This window comes from Pleurodeles waltl, chromosome 7 (assembly GCF_031143425.1).
Source record: "Pleurodeles waltl isolate 20211129_DDA chromosome 7, aPleWal1.hap1.20221129, whole genome shotgun sequence".
NCBI lineage: Eukaryota > Metazoa > Chordata > Amphibia > Caudata > Salamandridae > Pleurodeles > Pleurodeles waltl.
The window spans coordinates 224,904,629-224,921,312 of NC_090446.1; the positions used below are offsets into that span (position 1 = coordinate 224,904,629).

The 16,684-nt window shown below is 43.8% G+C and overlaps 1 protein-coding gene across 2 annotated transcripts in view; it reads right to left on the bottom strand.

The window, feature by feature from the left end:
• TFAP2C (transcription factor AP-2 gamma) overlaps positions 1–12,185 on the bottom strand; it is a 40,991-nt gene extending 28,806 nt beyond the window's left edge. The window contains exon 1 of one of the 2 annotated variants that reach the window (XM_069243597.1): positions 12,044–12,185. In XM_069243597.1, the coding sequence (XP_069099698.1) occupies positions 12,044–12,073 (30 nt within the window). In that variant the 5' untranslated portion in view covers positions 12,074–12,185. Of the gene's footprint in view, positions 1–11,535; positions 11,561–12,043 lie in introns of those variants that run through there. The other variant, XM_069243598.1, reaches the window with a different exon arrangement.
• Positions 12,186–16,684: the final 4,499 nt, after the last annotated feature.

Consider the following 16,684-nt stretch of genomic DNA (forward strand, 5'->3'; position numbering starts at 1 on the left):
CTTTTTTCTAACACCTTCTGCCTTTCAATCACACTCTTGGAGGTTATTTTTCACTCCTGTTTTCTCGGCTGTCACTGTTTTAATTTGTTTCTCTTGCTCTACTTTCTCCGTTTTTGCAGTAATTTTGAGCAAGGTGATGAAAAATAAATTCCGACCCTCAAAGACAGGAGTTGGTGCCCACAACCTGCAAAAATTAAGCAGTGGGTGGGAGTATGGCGGAGGAGGATAATTTCTAGTATTTGCCTAAAGATCTCACATGTTTCAACTCATAGGGCATTGAGGGCAGATCTGACAGAGAAACAATCAAAGCAAACCGTGTGAACCCTAACTGAAGGAAAAAAATCTTGAACAAGCAGTATCAGCCACTCCCCAAAGTCACTCAAACTATCGTTCTGACTCTTTTAAAATGCTTTTATCATTAACTGAGATTTTGCCCATGTACCACACCATGTTGCTGCCTAGCTATGTTTGTGCAAAACTAGAACCTTTACATACGCAAGTATGTACATGCAAGGTAGCTCTGGCCTCCTTTCCGGGGGTTTTCCTGAATGTCATTAGACAGCCTTCTATCTGTGGTCATTTTTCCCCCGAGTGTCATATGTAAGTCAGCAAGTACATTTATATTTTTCAGAAATAAGCTGGAAAGCAATTCCACGTGGCGAGCCCCTCTACTTCTAGCCTGCATTCTGATCCCAGCTTTGGAAATTAGGAAAAATAAATCAATAAACAAAAAATTATAATCCTATCGCTGCATGTCAGGGTAATATCATGCTTTTTTTTTGGGGGGGGGGGGGGGGGGGGGGGAGTCATTAACCAAATCATGCCTTCTGACACTCAACATCTTTATTTACGTCATTCAAAGAACTCAGCATGTAAGAAATGATTTGTACATGAAGGCCCAGGAATGGCTATATGGTAGCCCCCAGCACCCTGTGTGTGAAGTAAATACAACAGCACCCACTGCTTCTTTCAGCCTGGTTTGCCCTATATCAAATACTTAAATTAGTTTGCATCATATATAAATAGTTGGGTCTTTAGACAATGTCATAGTTATCTGGACAACGCAGGGTTAGGTTTACCTGTTAATGAACAGGGGCGAGTTCATCATTACTGGTATAGAAAAAATAAATAAGTTATCCGTGTAGAAATTTATTTTAATAATTTGCAGCATTTATATTCTACCTCCTGGGGAAGAGTTGGAAAATACTGATATTCCTCTATAACAATATTTAGTGAGTGTCTACACCAGGACAGCTTCTGAACATACGCTGGGATGCAGCAAAGTGTGTCCCAAAACATCCTCCCACTCCAACCAGGCAATGACAACCAGGATGTTAGACTACATGTTTTATCACATCTTATTATTATGAAAGAACAGTTCAAGACATATTATTGCACTTGTCTCCCATTTTCTAAGGCACACCTAATTAAAAAGCATATTCTAACTGTTCTCTACAATATTAGAGTGTATTGGTTTAGGCCCCATTATACAGGCTAAAACTGGACACTACAATTTCTTTCCACCCCCCATCACAAAGTCGAAACCACCTGCGTGTCAACTTCATTGGGACGATTGTGGACTACAGCTCAAAATGGGGGATTTGTGGCCCAGAAATTCCACAATTACTTGTTACAATTAAACAGGTGAGGAACAAGTCCTACACTTTGGAGTGCTGTGGGTAGCTAAAGCAGCATCCATTCAACTATAATCCAGAAACAAAATGCACCCATCAATCCTCCAGCTGTATAAAGTAATTATTTCAATATAAAGGCCAGTCAGGGAGGGTGATGGAGGTGTTGTGGTACACTAACCGGAGTTGTAGCTGCTGCATGGGTCCACAAACACTGAAAGGTGAAGTGCAAAATAGTGCCTATCCCAAAAGAACAAACAAACCTCGGTGTGGGCCTACCATTCAAATACAGAGGAATGACAAATGCTACAAACTCCCCAGTCAGTAGCAGAATGTGCCTCCCTCTACAGGGTCACCCAGTGAGAGGAGCCCTGGCCAGCTGGGGAGATCGAGAGAATAGAGTATGGGATCTTGCCTCTGGTAGGCCAAAATGGTTGGGACCCAATGATTAACTACCTTGCTCATGCAGAAGAGGCAGCCTTATGTATACACTCCCACTTTATCTAAAGGATAACCCTGGGTCGCCACAGCGTTAAGGCATTTTTTGTTTCAATGAAATTGGTGTTTAAGTCCATCCATAAGGGGCGAACTACTGGCACCTAGCCCACATACGTTTAGTTTTATTTTGCACAGGACAACGTATCATCGAGGCAGGCTGACTCGCCACAGCCAGGAGGGAGTGCCTTTTCAAACATACCTCCAGGTCATTTCTAGTCACTGTAAAGCGGAGGTGGACCACACTGCTGGATAGTTCTGCCAGGGAGAGTGGTGGGGAAATATAAATGGTCAACAATGGGGGTAGGAGGTTCGAGCTCTAACCTGTATTTCTGTGCTGGGCCCCACTGCGTAATCCTGGGCAGCCTGCCGCTTTAAGCAATCAATTTATCCAGCACTTGGACAAGTAGGGCTAGGCAGAACAGCCTTGATCCTACACGAATACTGTATTCTTACATATGTTCAATAAAAATGCATATATCTTGAAATACTGCAGCGGAGGAATAAAAGGATTATCCTAAAAACACAGAACCTTCGTCCTGTTAAAGAACAAGACAGTTTAAAAAATAAAATGGAAACAATGGAGAATATCAGATCGACAAAATATCACGCGCAGTTCCCCTCAACAATACATGTGCCTTGTGGTTGTACTTTAAGTGACAGAACACAGCGAGGAGATGCAATGTGTTTTATGTAAGTATGTACAGCGCATCACTGGAAAATAAATAGTTTCTTGGCAAATTATCGCTAACTGGCAACCAACAGATACCTATAGATCATATTAAGTAAGCAGCAGGATGTACAGATTTACAAAAGGCAATTAAACGCAAGACAGAGGTGAAATTGTATTGGAAAGAAGTATTGATAACAATTTGCGGGTTTGGCTTAATTGTGCTACAACAACCCTAACTTGCAAACTCATAATTAATGGAAAAAAACACTCCCTGGAAATGATTTTCCATTTTGATTCGATTAGCTTATCTCATGTGACTGCCTAAGAAAGGCATAGATATGGATGTCTCTTTTTAATTAAAACATTCTCCACGGATAATTCACATTCTGTTGTAATCATTCCATGACCCCCTCAAAAGGTAAATCCAATTTTGTGGAGCAATTGAAGTTTGGCCCTTAGAGCCCATTCTGCACGTTTCAAAAATATGCGACGAGGTTCTAATAGCATTTGGTTTAGAGACAGACAGTACAAATGTATGTGGTGCGACATCAGCTCAGTTGTCATTAATGTACTCCCATGAACTTTTTTATTGTATATAAAAAAAAAAAATTAAAAAACTGACGTTAGAAAACAACTAAATAAAAGTAAGCTTCTCTTGAATGTAGTAATCTGCCTTTATAAAAATGGCAACAATTTTTAGGACTGTTGAGGGGAGTATACATTTACGACACTAGTGCCTTTTGGTCCCTTTTGTTGGACACATCAACGCACATCACGGCGCCTCGCGCTGCACTTTCATTAGGCCCTGAAAACACTACCAGGGGCTACGTAAAGGCCCCCCGCCTCCTATAATGCAAGGGAAGGTGTTTCTTTTCATGCAGGTGCCCATTGAGAGCAGCCCCATTACAGCCCCATAAACTGTGGGGCGCCCTCTAATCCGCATTAGCATTTCTGGTGGGGCCCACGGAGGACTACTGTCCCAGGATAGAGGCCCTTTGAAATGCAGGGATAGGTGATCTGCTGGTTGTCCCCCCGGGGCGCTTGGAAGGGCAGACAGACGTCCCAAGGGGGCCTGGCGTCACTACGGCGGGCAGCGTCGAGTCATCCAAAGCCAATAGCAGCGGGCTCCAATGCTCGCGCCTTATAGAGGTTCCCTGCATATCAATGGGGCCCACAGGTTGCTCTTTTGTTGCAGCGAGCTTCAGCCCTATTATGAGCCCAACCCTGTTATCTGCTCTGCATTCACAGAAGGGCATCTTTTTGGTTTTCTTTTTCATCCTGTGAGGGAAACAGTAAACAAACCAGGGAGGAGGAGGGAATCTTCATTCAATGAGACTTTTTCTTTTAGGACTGGGCTGCAGAATCTGCTCAGGTGACGCAAATCTGCTCCGAGATGTTGTCTTGTACTAGATTTCTTATTGTGATGGTGAGGTATCTTGCATATTTTCTTTTCTTGTTGTGGGCGACCCGTGATTATTTGCAACGCCAAAACAAACAAGAAAGAATGAAAAAGAATCAAAGTTTTTCATATGTTTTCTACCTACATTTATTTTGCTATAAGTGGGGCATAGTGGTATGATTGTTGCTAAGCGACACATTACAGTTTGCACCGCCCACGCAATGTACATAATCGGACCCAAAGTAAGCCGTATAAGAAATGTCAGCAATACATAGCCGTGTGTTAAATGTAAAGGAAAATTAACCAAGAATACATTGCGATTTAAAACGTTTTAGGAACTGGAAGACTGTGCACCAAACATATTCTACCGTACTTTTCCTTACGAACGTAAATCGTTTATTTAGGCGCAGTTACGTTTAGAAAGTTTGTGGCAGGTATTTTTTGTATACAGGCACTTGGTTGTCTGAGTTGTTAGCAATAACGTGTGAAAAAACGCACTCACTGAAAATGTTGGGGGCAAATGACTGGACAAGAAATTTATATCGTAATTAGAGTAGCTTGTTTAACCTTACATACGTTTATTCAAACTTGCAATTCGTGAAGCTGTTTTGATTTTTTAGGAGGTGTAAATTTTCCACGCAGTGGTATTTAATTGCCTCGCAGCAAATTAAAATACTGTAAACCGCTTTGCAGTGTACACAGCATCGAATCGTTTCTTGACAGTGGCTTGTTTAATATGCCCTTTCCCACAAATAGGCCCCGCGAGTCCCCATTTCCCACATGTAGAACTCGTTTACAAGAGGCCTGTATAGCTTCCCGAGTGGTGGGGAGGTTTATTTTGTTAGCAGAACTCTTTAAAGTGGGTTGACTATTTCCTCGCCGACGTATCTCGTGTTTCCTAGAACTGGCGATAAAGCGACTTATACTGTAAAGCCCCGTGGAGTCTGTGATACGTGGACTAGTTCACGCCACCAACCTGTTTAATAATGTATTTATTGCACAGATAGCGCCGGGAAGTGGCTTGGGGGTTGTCCCCTGGGTTTAGAACTGATGTACAGAGCGGTTTATAGCCGTTCCGGAGCTCGTAACACTTTTGATGTGGCATCCCTGATCGCAGCATAAGCACCCGCGGAGTCCCACGTTTCAATCATGACAGTGGCTTAACATGGGATTTATTATATAACCGAGCTTTTGGGTTTATGTATATGACCAAACGTGCATCTTTAAGACGTTTTACGAGAGGATAGAGTTTAATAAACCAGCTCTGCAAGGCTACATTTCAAGTTTTTTTATGTTTGTTTTCGCTCGTTGAAGCCCTGTTTGCCCACTAAATAATCGTTACGTGGGATACAAAATGAAAATTAGAAGTTTCCTTACATTTTGAATGTCACCGATTTATTTATTTCTTTTTATAAACGCGCCGCGGTTCATATGGGCCGCTTCACATCGCTTTTCAATCTGAAAATAATTTGCTCAGGTGTCCGAATCCAGGTCTGCTATATTTGTCCAGAATCTTGGTTTTTTTGTCTTTGGCATGCAAAAATGAAACTTTCCAACCGCTTTTAGAAAATAATTCGCTACAGGTTTGAGAAGCCTGTTCCTACCTATGCCTTTTTTTCCTAGAATTCCAAGCACATAGTAGTGAGAATCTTGCATTACAGGTACAATGGTTCAGGAGCTAAAGCAGGAGCTGGAGGCACATGTTTGAATTCTGACAGGGCCCCCTTGACGTCATGACCACATTTAATTGGTCATGATTAAGTCAGGGGCATCTTAACGCGAGTTTAATCGCAGAGTATCAAACCCCTTGGGGCCTTATTTATTTATATATAAAAAAGGTATCATACGTTGTAACCGATTGAAAGAACTGTGTCCACTAGAAAGAATCGTGAAAATCCAGAAAATAATTATATTTTCTTTTCCAAATACATGTTTAGGGTAGAAGGCTGATTTTTTAACAGCCACAAGCGATTTATAATGCTGTCGTTTTAAGAGGACATGCTCACTGTCAGGAGTTGAGCGGCTATAAAATGTGTTTTTTCCCCCCCCCCCTAGAAATTCTTGAATAAAAACGCCATTCTGCAGCCGGTTCAATGGGGGGGGGGGGGGGGGTTTATACTATAAATCGGTCGTAGCACCGCTTGTTTTAAGCAGAAGCCGTTTGAGTGCAGGAAGCGGCGTTGCTTCACACACCCCTCCAAGGAGGCAGGATGCATTCGGCGCACCGTGTACACGATCCTACCATAACCAGCCCTGGGGGTGTTTTTATAAGAGCATTCCAGCGGGTAGGGCTCTTGAGAGAATAAAGCGGTGTTTAATCCCAGCACCCTCATAATAATCCTTTATTAGAATACACACAGAGCGGGAGCGACATTTTACACAACACGAAGGCGTCAGATTCTGATGAACGGAGTTACGCAATAACTTTGTTGTTACTTTTAAAACAGTTTTTAGAAAGGATAAAAGCCTTCGTAGAGCGTATATTAGACGGAATCTCCAAGGGGGTATATTTTGGCAACTAGACGCGCCTGCCAGTGATTAATATCAGCAGCCGACCATGATTTAATTCAGTTTATTTGGCAGCAGAGCTTCGTTCACCACCCAGAGAGCACCACGTGTCTAACCGCTTTAAAATAATGTATCGCTTATAAAACCCTACCCAGGCGCAAATCAGGTGTGAATGAGGAGCGGAGTTGGGGTCACCGCATGTACGATAGCAATTTACGGATTTTTTTTGTTTTCTGTGAATACCAAACACAAATCTGGCATATCATTACAGCGATGGGGAGTCCTGCTGTTTACACCCTGAAATACTTAAAATTAACGTGAGCAAACATCGGTTCAAAAGTGCGATAATTTCGCGAGCCATTGGGACCCCTACCATATAGCACCTCGGCGCCACTCACAGCACCAAGATCACACATTGCTCGGCCGAGACTCTTCCAGCTACTCGCAGCTAATCTTTCCATATGCCCTAGGAAGCCCAAGATTGTTACGTTCACAAAGATTTATATAGCGCTTTGTGGTCGTTATTCAGGCATCGTAGCGCCGTGTTGACTCTCCTCCAAACCCGTGAGATCGGTTTAAAGTACCACTATACTAAAATACCAACTTGGGAAGCCATCAAAGGGAAACCCGGCGGCGTAAATATGAACCGCTTTATACCCACCCTCTAAATTACCTTTGAGGGAGCGATATTTTAGCCGTAAGAATAAACACGTCTAAAATAGGAATCTTGCTTCCGTAGCTCCATGACACACTATGACCTGTATAAACGTATGTATTATCACTTAAAACTACAGCGAAACGAAATTATACCGACGGGATACATTTTGTCGAGTTATTCTAAGTAGCACAGCGTTGTATACATCACCCGCATTGACGCACAAGGTGCCGCGGGTAATATTGTTAAATCAGAAGGCAAAGACAGCCGTCCTGCAAAAAGAACCGATCTACCCCACCCTCAAACCCCAAACAGAACAACGTCACAATCAAGTCTCAAAATGTAGCAGGCAGACTATGTTTCTTCAAAGTTGCATCGCTTGAGTCCAAGCACTGGCCCGCGCACATACTAACATCATATCAATAATACATTTACAAATACACACATGAATACTAATCCGCTCCACTGGCTTACAAGAGGAGAAGTGTATACAATGCAACTCTGTGCCATAGCGCCAAGAGGGGCTGCCACGTCACAATCCACCAAGAAGCAGAAGGCGAGTGTTTCCTACATTGTTTAAGAACACCGTAGGCTGCATCATAGGCAGGGCCACTGGGATTATGAGAATCTCCAGCAATTCCCTCATAGTTAAGAAAGCACCACACAGACAATAATTTTATATATAATTTGCAGAATTTAACCAAAAATGTTTCTAGTTCACATGAATAAAAAATTATGTGGCCGAGTGTCAGACACTTTACCATCCAATGACAGATCTTCGTCGTTCTTTTGATGATTCCTGCATGTAGGTGTTAAAATAATACTAACGAGGTGAAACCTCTGCTCAGGCAGTTTTAACATTGTAAAAATAACAATAATGATGCAATACTGTGACAAATACCAAATTCTGTTGCCCGGGATATGTCTTTCTGCCACTTAATTTAGCTAAACCTGTTGAATGAGATTCCCACAATGCCGCACAATTCTAGCGGCTCTGATTAAAGGCCCCCATAGTCACATATAAAAAAGTTACTTTCATTTAGTAAACTACTTAATTCAGGAGTGTGTTGTTAGCCCACTCCTTATGTTTTAACCCTCTGCTGGACGCTGAATGCGACTGTTTAGGTCAGAATCTCTGTCTCTTTAAAGTGCTATATACTCCACCCAGGGCCACTGGGATTATGCGGCAGGAGAAGGCCAAATTATGCGGTGTAATGCAGCACATTTTGCAATGTTATTAGTTCATTGTCTAATACGGCGACTCTATGATTATGCAAAAATCTCAGCTGCCGCACAATCGCATAATTCCAGTGGCCCCGACTATAGAATAGTTGTAGACAGCGACTATAGAATAGTTGTAGACAGCGACTATAGAATAGTTGTAGACAGCGACTATCCCCCACCAATTCACAAGAGATCATTGCAATTTAACACCCTCCTAGAAATCTCAGGGCTGAGACATGTAGTGTTCCGCCTTCCCGTCAATATTCACTCTGGTGGTTGGGGGGGGGGGGAGGGGGGGGCGCAGATATATTTAAATACTAAGCTTGTTTGTGGAAGGTATTACATTACATATGAAAATGATCAGGGCCATTTGAATTATGCATTTCTGCGCCTAGGCGTCTTCCACACAATTATAGATATATAATTATGCACTGCCACCACTGCACATTATGCGGCACCTGTCACATAATGTGCACCATCAACTGTATGAGTTTAAGTGGCTGCAAAAATATTTCAGGCTCAAAAGGGATCAAAAGTTAAAAAAAAAGCAGCGCACATGGTGGAGTGCAGAGGCAAGCACTTTGACACAGTTTGCTGGTATGTGTTGGTAAAAAAATAAAACGTACTGACGAGGGAGACATTTGGCCAAGATAGTATTACTGCTGTAAATGATGAAGTGGGGGTTGATGGATACGCATGTGTATTACATGGGAAATAAATCATTTTACTGCAATTGAAAGATTGCAAAAGATGGACAAACCTTTGTTCTAAACAGGGGTTCCCAAATACGCACACTTTTCTTAATCCTCTCACCATGTTACATAACATTGAGGCCCAAGTCCGTCAATGAGAGTCAAAACAGGAAGAAGGCAGTGATGCAAATATAGCTTTTTCTTGCCATATAATTAATAAATTTGGGTTGTATTATTTGGTCCTCCACGGACCAGCGGCCTACCAAGGGGCACATTGGTTCCAGACTTTGATTTGCCAGTAAAAACGAATCCCTCTGACCGCCTGGGCCCTGGTGCCACTGCCCCTACTGCACTAATGATAGCTACGCCTGAGGCCTAATTATAGTGCTCCTAAATGTATCTAATCTTTATAGGCTCGGATGTAAATTAAAGACCTTTATATTGTAACGTTCCTCCTTCTGCGCTGAGGCCCAACATCACTTTAGAGGTGGAGCTTTAAGACAACTCATGATGTACTGGGCCCTCCACAATAGGTAAAAACTCACCCATCTATACAGGTAATCTGCATCGAGAACATATCTAGCTATATATTGAGAGAGATTCTGTAATTGCGTTTCAATATAAGTATTTGGCCCAATTTCGTTAACTTACTTTCACCCCAACCAATCTGTCTATGCAAAAAGGACCTCAGCTATATATGTGCCCCTTACAAATAACCCGGCTCATTAATGAGGGGGTGGCTCTCTGTTTGGAAATGTGCCCTCCTCTCCGGGAGATGCCTCTTGCACAAAGAGAAAACACCCTCATTGTCACAATCCGGTTGGTGCGATGCTGTCTCGGATAAGGGCTTGTGCAGCCGGGCGAATAATTGTTGAAATCAACGCGCGGCCGAGGAAGAGAGACTCCGGTCAGGTTTCCGTGCACGCGGGAGGGAAGGCAGGGCCAACCCTGGCACACACTGCAGGCAGGGCACAGTGACTTCACACTTGTGGCCTGCAATGATTCACAGAGCCCACGGGCTTCTATCTACGGGCGGCCACCGCTCCCCAGGGGAGACCCCTGCGGCCGACGGAGGTTTCAGTGTACCAAACACCCGACCCCCTCCCCTGGTATAATGTGTGGCACACACACACACTGTGGACACAACATGACAGCCCACACCAATTCGGCAACATAAAGCAGCTGAGGTAGGAGGGGGCGTCTGCCACTTGCAACAGTCCATAGCGCCCATCACAGATCTTCTAGGCCCTGGAATAATAGGAGCAGTTATTGTAAGGTTGTGTTGAACCACTGGACAGACACTCTTCTTGTCACGAGTAATGTTTGACTTACTCCAGTCCTTCGATCAAGGTTGTCAGGGGTTGCAGGTTAAAATAAACAGCCGTGGAATGCTCCATAACGTGCGGTATGAAACCCTCCCCGATATCTCACACTCTGCACCTCAAACAGTTGTCTGGACTTCGAAAGTGTGGAGTACCTTTGTCAGTGGCAGGTACACGGGACTTCTATAGAACTGTAGCATTTAAATAGCGGTTAATACCGCTGCGAGAGACGAGGCGCTCAGACTGCAAACGGGTCTGTTAAATGCAAGGAGCCGCTAAAACGTCGCGACATTAAGGACCTCAAACTGTTACTAAAAGCAAGTTAGTCATTGTATTTCTCGGCGCTTGCAACCTCAGCACTGCTACTACCAAAATTAATGAGAGCTCACTAACCTTCAATGACTGACTGCTAATGTGGTAAAACGTACGTGGCCGACGGTACCTACGATTTGCTGAGTGGCCACAGGTGAGAGCTCCCGGCCCATTGAAACGAGCTACCCCTGTCTGGGGAGCGTACACCTATCTTTGTAGACAAAACAAGTGCCCCAAGAGGAACTCCACCATCTGCACGGGCAAAAGATTACCGCCACGGGCCGGGTTACTCCGAAGGGCGCTAGGTTGCTCCTAGATGGACTGGGTCGAAGAGGTCCGACTCTCGGCCCGGGCGCTATTTCACCGCCACACAGTTGGGACTGGATTTACTCTGGCACCATGTTACCGCCACGGAGACTGAAGTAAACACATGGGGGGGGGGGGGGGAATACCGGACCCGAATTACTTCGAAGGACTCGGGACTACTTCCAGAGGGACTGGATTGTTTCAGTAACGCAGTTTTACCTCCCAGGGACCGGATTCACACTGGCAGGCACCAGGGTACCGCTAACGGGCCGTGCGCCCTCCGCCGCCTCAGGGACTGGGGAACTCAACCATCTTTACCTGCAGTGGTAACAAGCCCTGGGGGCCGCGTTACCGCCAGGGCCGCTTGGCCACAGTCAGTTACCGCCTGGCAAGTGTCCATCAGTTACCAGGCTGACATCACGGCACCGAGTGAGCTCCACTGCCTTTTGGGGTTGCCAGAAGACTGTACTCCCACGACAGTCGCTACACGCTGCCACTCTAGTTGTTTAATTTAACACATCGGTGCACTCTGGGAACTGAAGTCTTCGGTTGGCCAAGTTACACCAACTGAACTAACAAACGTGAAAATGATTATTTGTTCAAAAAAAAAAAAAAAAACTCCCGGCCCGCAAGGCTGGTGCACTCCAGGCGTGGAGGGCTGTGTCCAAGGCCACAGGCACGACCTAGAGCCACTGCGCGCCTCCACAGCCCGGGTGGCCCCAGAACTCGGCGCTACACCGCCGCGGGTTCCTTCACACCCCATGAAAGTTGGGAAACTCTGGCGCGCAGGGAAAGCAGCCTGGGGTAGACATTTAAAGGCACATACCTGCCATTCGGTCCTCCCCAGTAGCGCCATGATTTTCAGGTGTTGGGGGTTGTTTTTTCCCTCCAGCTGCTGCCTCTTTAACTGCGCCCTAAGTCAGAGAGACACACCTGGACTACTGGCTGCCTGGGGCCTGGCGCATGCGCAGTGCAGGGGCCGGGTGGTTCACCTGGCGAGGTGAAGCCCTGCCCCATCCCCTCCCTGCTTCAGAGCCGGCCTGATGTCACTGCACATCCAACCCTGCTGCGCCAGGGCGCTGCTCTCCCAGCAGGATGCATGGTTTGCACCACGCGCAAGTGCAAGGTAGACACCTCAAGCACCAAGAACACGCACTTAAAGACAGGCACTTAGGACGCATAGACATAGGAAACAAAATATACAGTTATTACACAGAACATATTCACGACATATGTACAAAATACTCAGATAGACTACATGTATACCTTTAAAAAAACATGCCCACAAAACCATACATACATTGAAAGGCATACACAAGATAAATTTACACATGGCAAAGCACATGAACAGACAATATACGCGTTACACACAGCACATGCGGTCCTACGTACACATATAGAAAAGCACACAAAAGACACGAAAAACATGTCCGAAGAGGCAAAATACTTCCCTGCACATTCATACCTACATAAAAAGGCACAAACAAGACAGCATAAACAAGATAAATACCTACGAAATTTACTTAGAACTAAGCAAATGACTCATGCAAAAGATGCAAATAGAACTAGAAATATGTAATACTATGAGACCGTGGCTGAAAAAAGGCAAACAAATAAAGGCAGGAAAAGACATACTTCACAAATAAAGGAAAGGGTACTCAAAAACATAGAGACAGTAATAAATAGATACAGGACTACAAAAAACGAATACCTACCTCCAAGATATTGCAAAAAAGCAGCCATATCAAAATCCAGCCATAAAATATACTGAAAGATAGACCTAAACAGCCACGAGAGTTTAAAAGTTCATAGAGCACCGATAATTAAAAATACGCATAATTTGAAAAATACGTTTATGAAAGACGGGGCAAACTTGATATATTAAATAATAGACTAAGTCATAAATAGACGACAATGCACACCTTAAAAATAAACATAATAAAAACATAAATCACATTTCCATAAATGTAAAGCAGTAACCCAAACTATATTTAAAAGCACGCATGTATGAAAAACATGCAATCATAAAATGTATATAATCGCTTACGAGCAATACATAAAATAAATTTGCAGGGGTCCCTTCACAGCGAACATTAATTGCAATTACATTGCATTAATTCCATATTGAGAATATATAAAAATACCAGCTTTTCACGGTTGAAATCCCCCCTCCCAGTTAGACCCATTGACGCCTCCTCCCTCACCCGCTTCCCCCGCAGGTGCATTCGACGCCCCCTTGGATCATACCGGCCAATAAATAAAATGAAATTCTATTAAGATCGTTCCGGAATGGGCGTGGTTTATTGCAGTGTTAGTGGGCAGTGGCGTTTCTTGCCTGTAAGCATTAGCTTGGAGTCGTAATATTGTCACCCAGTAGCTATCGTTGCATTTTGTTCAACGCTGTCATCGTTTTAATAAGCTGTAGGGTGTTAAGTACACACCACCCCTTACTAATTGGCACCCTGGACTTCCACGCCTGTGATCCTGGGCGGCCCCATGCAGACAGTGCACAGGTGTGCTCCGTTCTTCTGTGATCGATAACCGATGGCGGGCTGGCACTGCCCTGGCATCCGCACCCAGGCATGGCATGGGCACACGTCTCCAGTGCACCGGACTCCCGAATTCTGTGGCCAGTTTCATGCCCTTGAGCATTCACTAGCAGACGAATCTGTTTTAGAAAACGCAAATCTCAGTTAGAAATCGTACTCTCGTGTCCCTCGGAGCAGCTCGTAATACTGTTTACCATCGCCGCTCACTAAATGGACGGAAGGGATTGTTTTGACCTCAGAAATCACAATTGTAAATTTCGAGAAGATAATCGAAACTTTGAAAAATCAAGACACTAGTGTGCAAGAAAGGAATGCAGTTGATGGTCGGAAAGGTGTACCTACAAACGAAAAGTATACAAGGATTGAAGCAGCCTGGGAATGTAAACATATTAATGAACCCTTCGTCAATCGCTGGACTCTTTTTGGCGCTTTCCAGTGTTTGCAACAGCAGCGCTGTGTGGAGTATGTCAAACCGTTACAAAAATGATTAATTTATAAACTCAATTAATATTTAAAAATATATTTTCCATCGAAGACGAATATTTTTTTTAATGAACGGTCCGAGTAAATTGATTCATTTTGCACATCAGTAAGTCTTCTTGAATGTAATAAGGCTCTGATTCAGAATTTTGTAGTCCTAATTGTCATGAAAGTGAAGATTTAGTCTGTCAAAAAGACGACTATTTTACAAACAATTCGATAGGGTACTTTTTCACATTTCGAAATCTATTCGAAAGAGTTCAGGTTCTTAAACTAGAATGTCAGTTTCCAAATTTTGGATGGGGTTCAGTTCGCTCCCGGCAATTGACGATCTCTCCATATTGACAACAAAAGCGACAACCTGCGAATAATATAGAAGAAACTTGTACAACAAAACACGTTATTCATTCTTATTCGCACTCGATCTTCTTCTCTCAATTTGAAACTGCATTTTGTGTGATTTTTGGTAATTCCCAACTGTTACCAAGCCTCGAGTGATTGCAGGCTGACCGAGAGGCGCCGCACATGCCTGTCACATGCATTTAGAACCAACGGTCACAACAGGAGGAAATAAGCACCCCCTGAAGAGAGTTTGGGGGTTCAATGAACCTTCGTGGAGACATCTCGGACCACAATCTTGCATACAAACTCCCTATTTTGAGTATACTGTAACAGTTTACAACTAGCAAAATTGTTTTCTGTATGCGTATGGTAATATATATATATATATATATATATATATATATATATATATATATATATATAATGAATCCTGTGTTTTTAAGTTTCCGGGTATGTGGCGCTAGCGTTTATGTTTTCCTTAGGATACCATCCGGCTGTGTGAAAACAAGGTACCAGCCTGCCTCTAGAGCCCGTCCTCTGGCGCCCATAAATCTTCCCCTGGGACCCTGATTGTGGCTGACAGGGCAGGTCTGCGGTGTCACCGTGAGTGTCAGCAGTGGCCCGAGGCCTTCTGAAGAAAGGCGGACACCTTTCGACCTCCGCGAGCTGCACCGTTTTCCAGTGTGTAGCTGCCCGCCCCCTCCCCTCCACACACGCACAACAACATCAACCAGCCCTAGAAAAGACCTGCCCACCTCACTTAATTTCCAGTGAAGGCAAAGGCTCAGGATTTAATTGAAAAATGAAAATAAACTCATAAATGTCTTTGCACATTGGTCCCAAAATCACGTAAAATGGCAATGCGCGGAGGATATTTTGCTGAATAGTCATAAATAGTACAAATACAAAGAATTGTGCACTCTTTGTCCTTTTACTAACAGGGAGGTGGACGTTTCAGGGTAGACCTAGAAAAGTATTTATGAGTACATTAATTAGTTCCCAGGAAGGACTACTACATTAATTCATAAATGACTTTGTAAATCGGCTCCATAATGGCTACAGTCTGTGGCCTGTTTTGTTTCTACCCCAACCAGCAAAAATTCATACAAGTTTAAAAATGTATAGGATGCTCACCCCCAAAAATATTGACAGCTTGTAGAGCGGTGGCCAACTATTGAAAATCACATTTTCAGAGTGTTAACGTTGGACGTCAATTCACCGAATGCCAGGGATAGCGGATGTGACATCACAAGCCCTGTGACCTCTACTTTCACTCACACACACACATAAACACACAAATTCACACTTGCATAAGTCTCTCTCACATAAACGCACTCTCACCCGCAAGCTCGCACATAACATACATTTAAAAGCATTTTTAACTTACCTCAGCTGCCATGGAAGGGCATATCCCAGCTAAGTGACCTCCATTTTTTACACTAATAGTGAAAATCATTTTGTTATTCACTATTACTGTGATGAGAAAGAAATTGACAACTGACATCCTCAAGGAAGACCTGCTCCTGTGTTCCTAGCACTGAATTTGCTACCTCTGAGGCCAGGGGTCACAAAGGCAGTGGTAGTGGTAGCAAAAGGGAAGCCAGGGGTCACAGCTGCGACCCCTAAATGACGTCCATGGTGTTAATATGCACATGTAAACACTAGGGACACAGGAAAACAAATTGTTTAAATATTTTTCATTAACTTCAATTGTTTTGGGAGTTCACCACTGAAGAAACAAATGGTGTTGACACTGATACTCACCATTTCTCCCCAAATAATGTGGATAGGTTCACTCTCACTTACTGTCAGCTGTAGGAGTCCTTAGACCTATTTTGCCTTTCCCAGCATTGGTAGGGTCCTTTTGGGTTCACAGCTTGGTCAGCTGGGAACTATCATGGCCTTTTTTTTTACTAAAATACTGTGGTAAATGTTATGGACGTAGCTCTATCACTTTCAGAGGGCGCTCACTAACGACACCTCCGTGGCCTGTTGAAGGCTTTACTACATAGGCTACCAGGTTGAAACATCAATTTAAATTAGCCATTCACTTACTAAACTGGACTGCGGTAGCTGTCTGAACATTTCCCTAACTA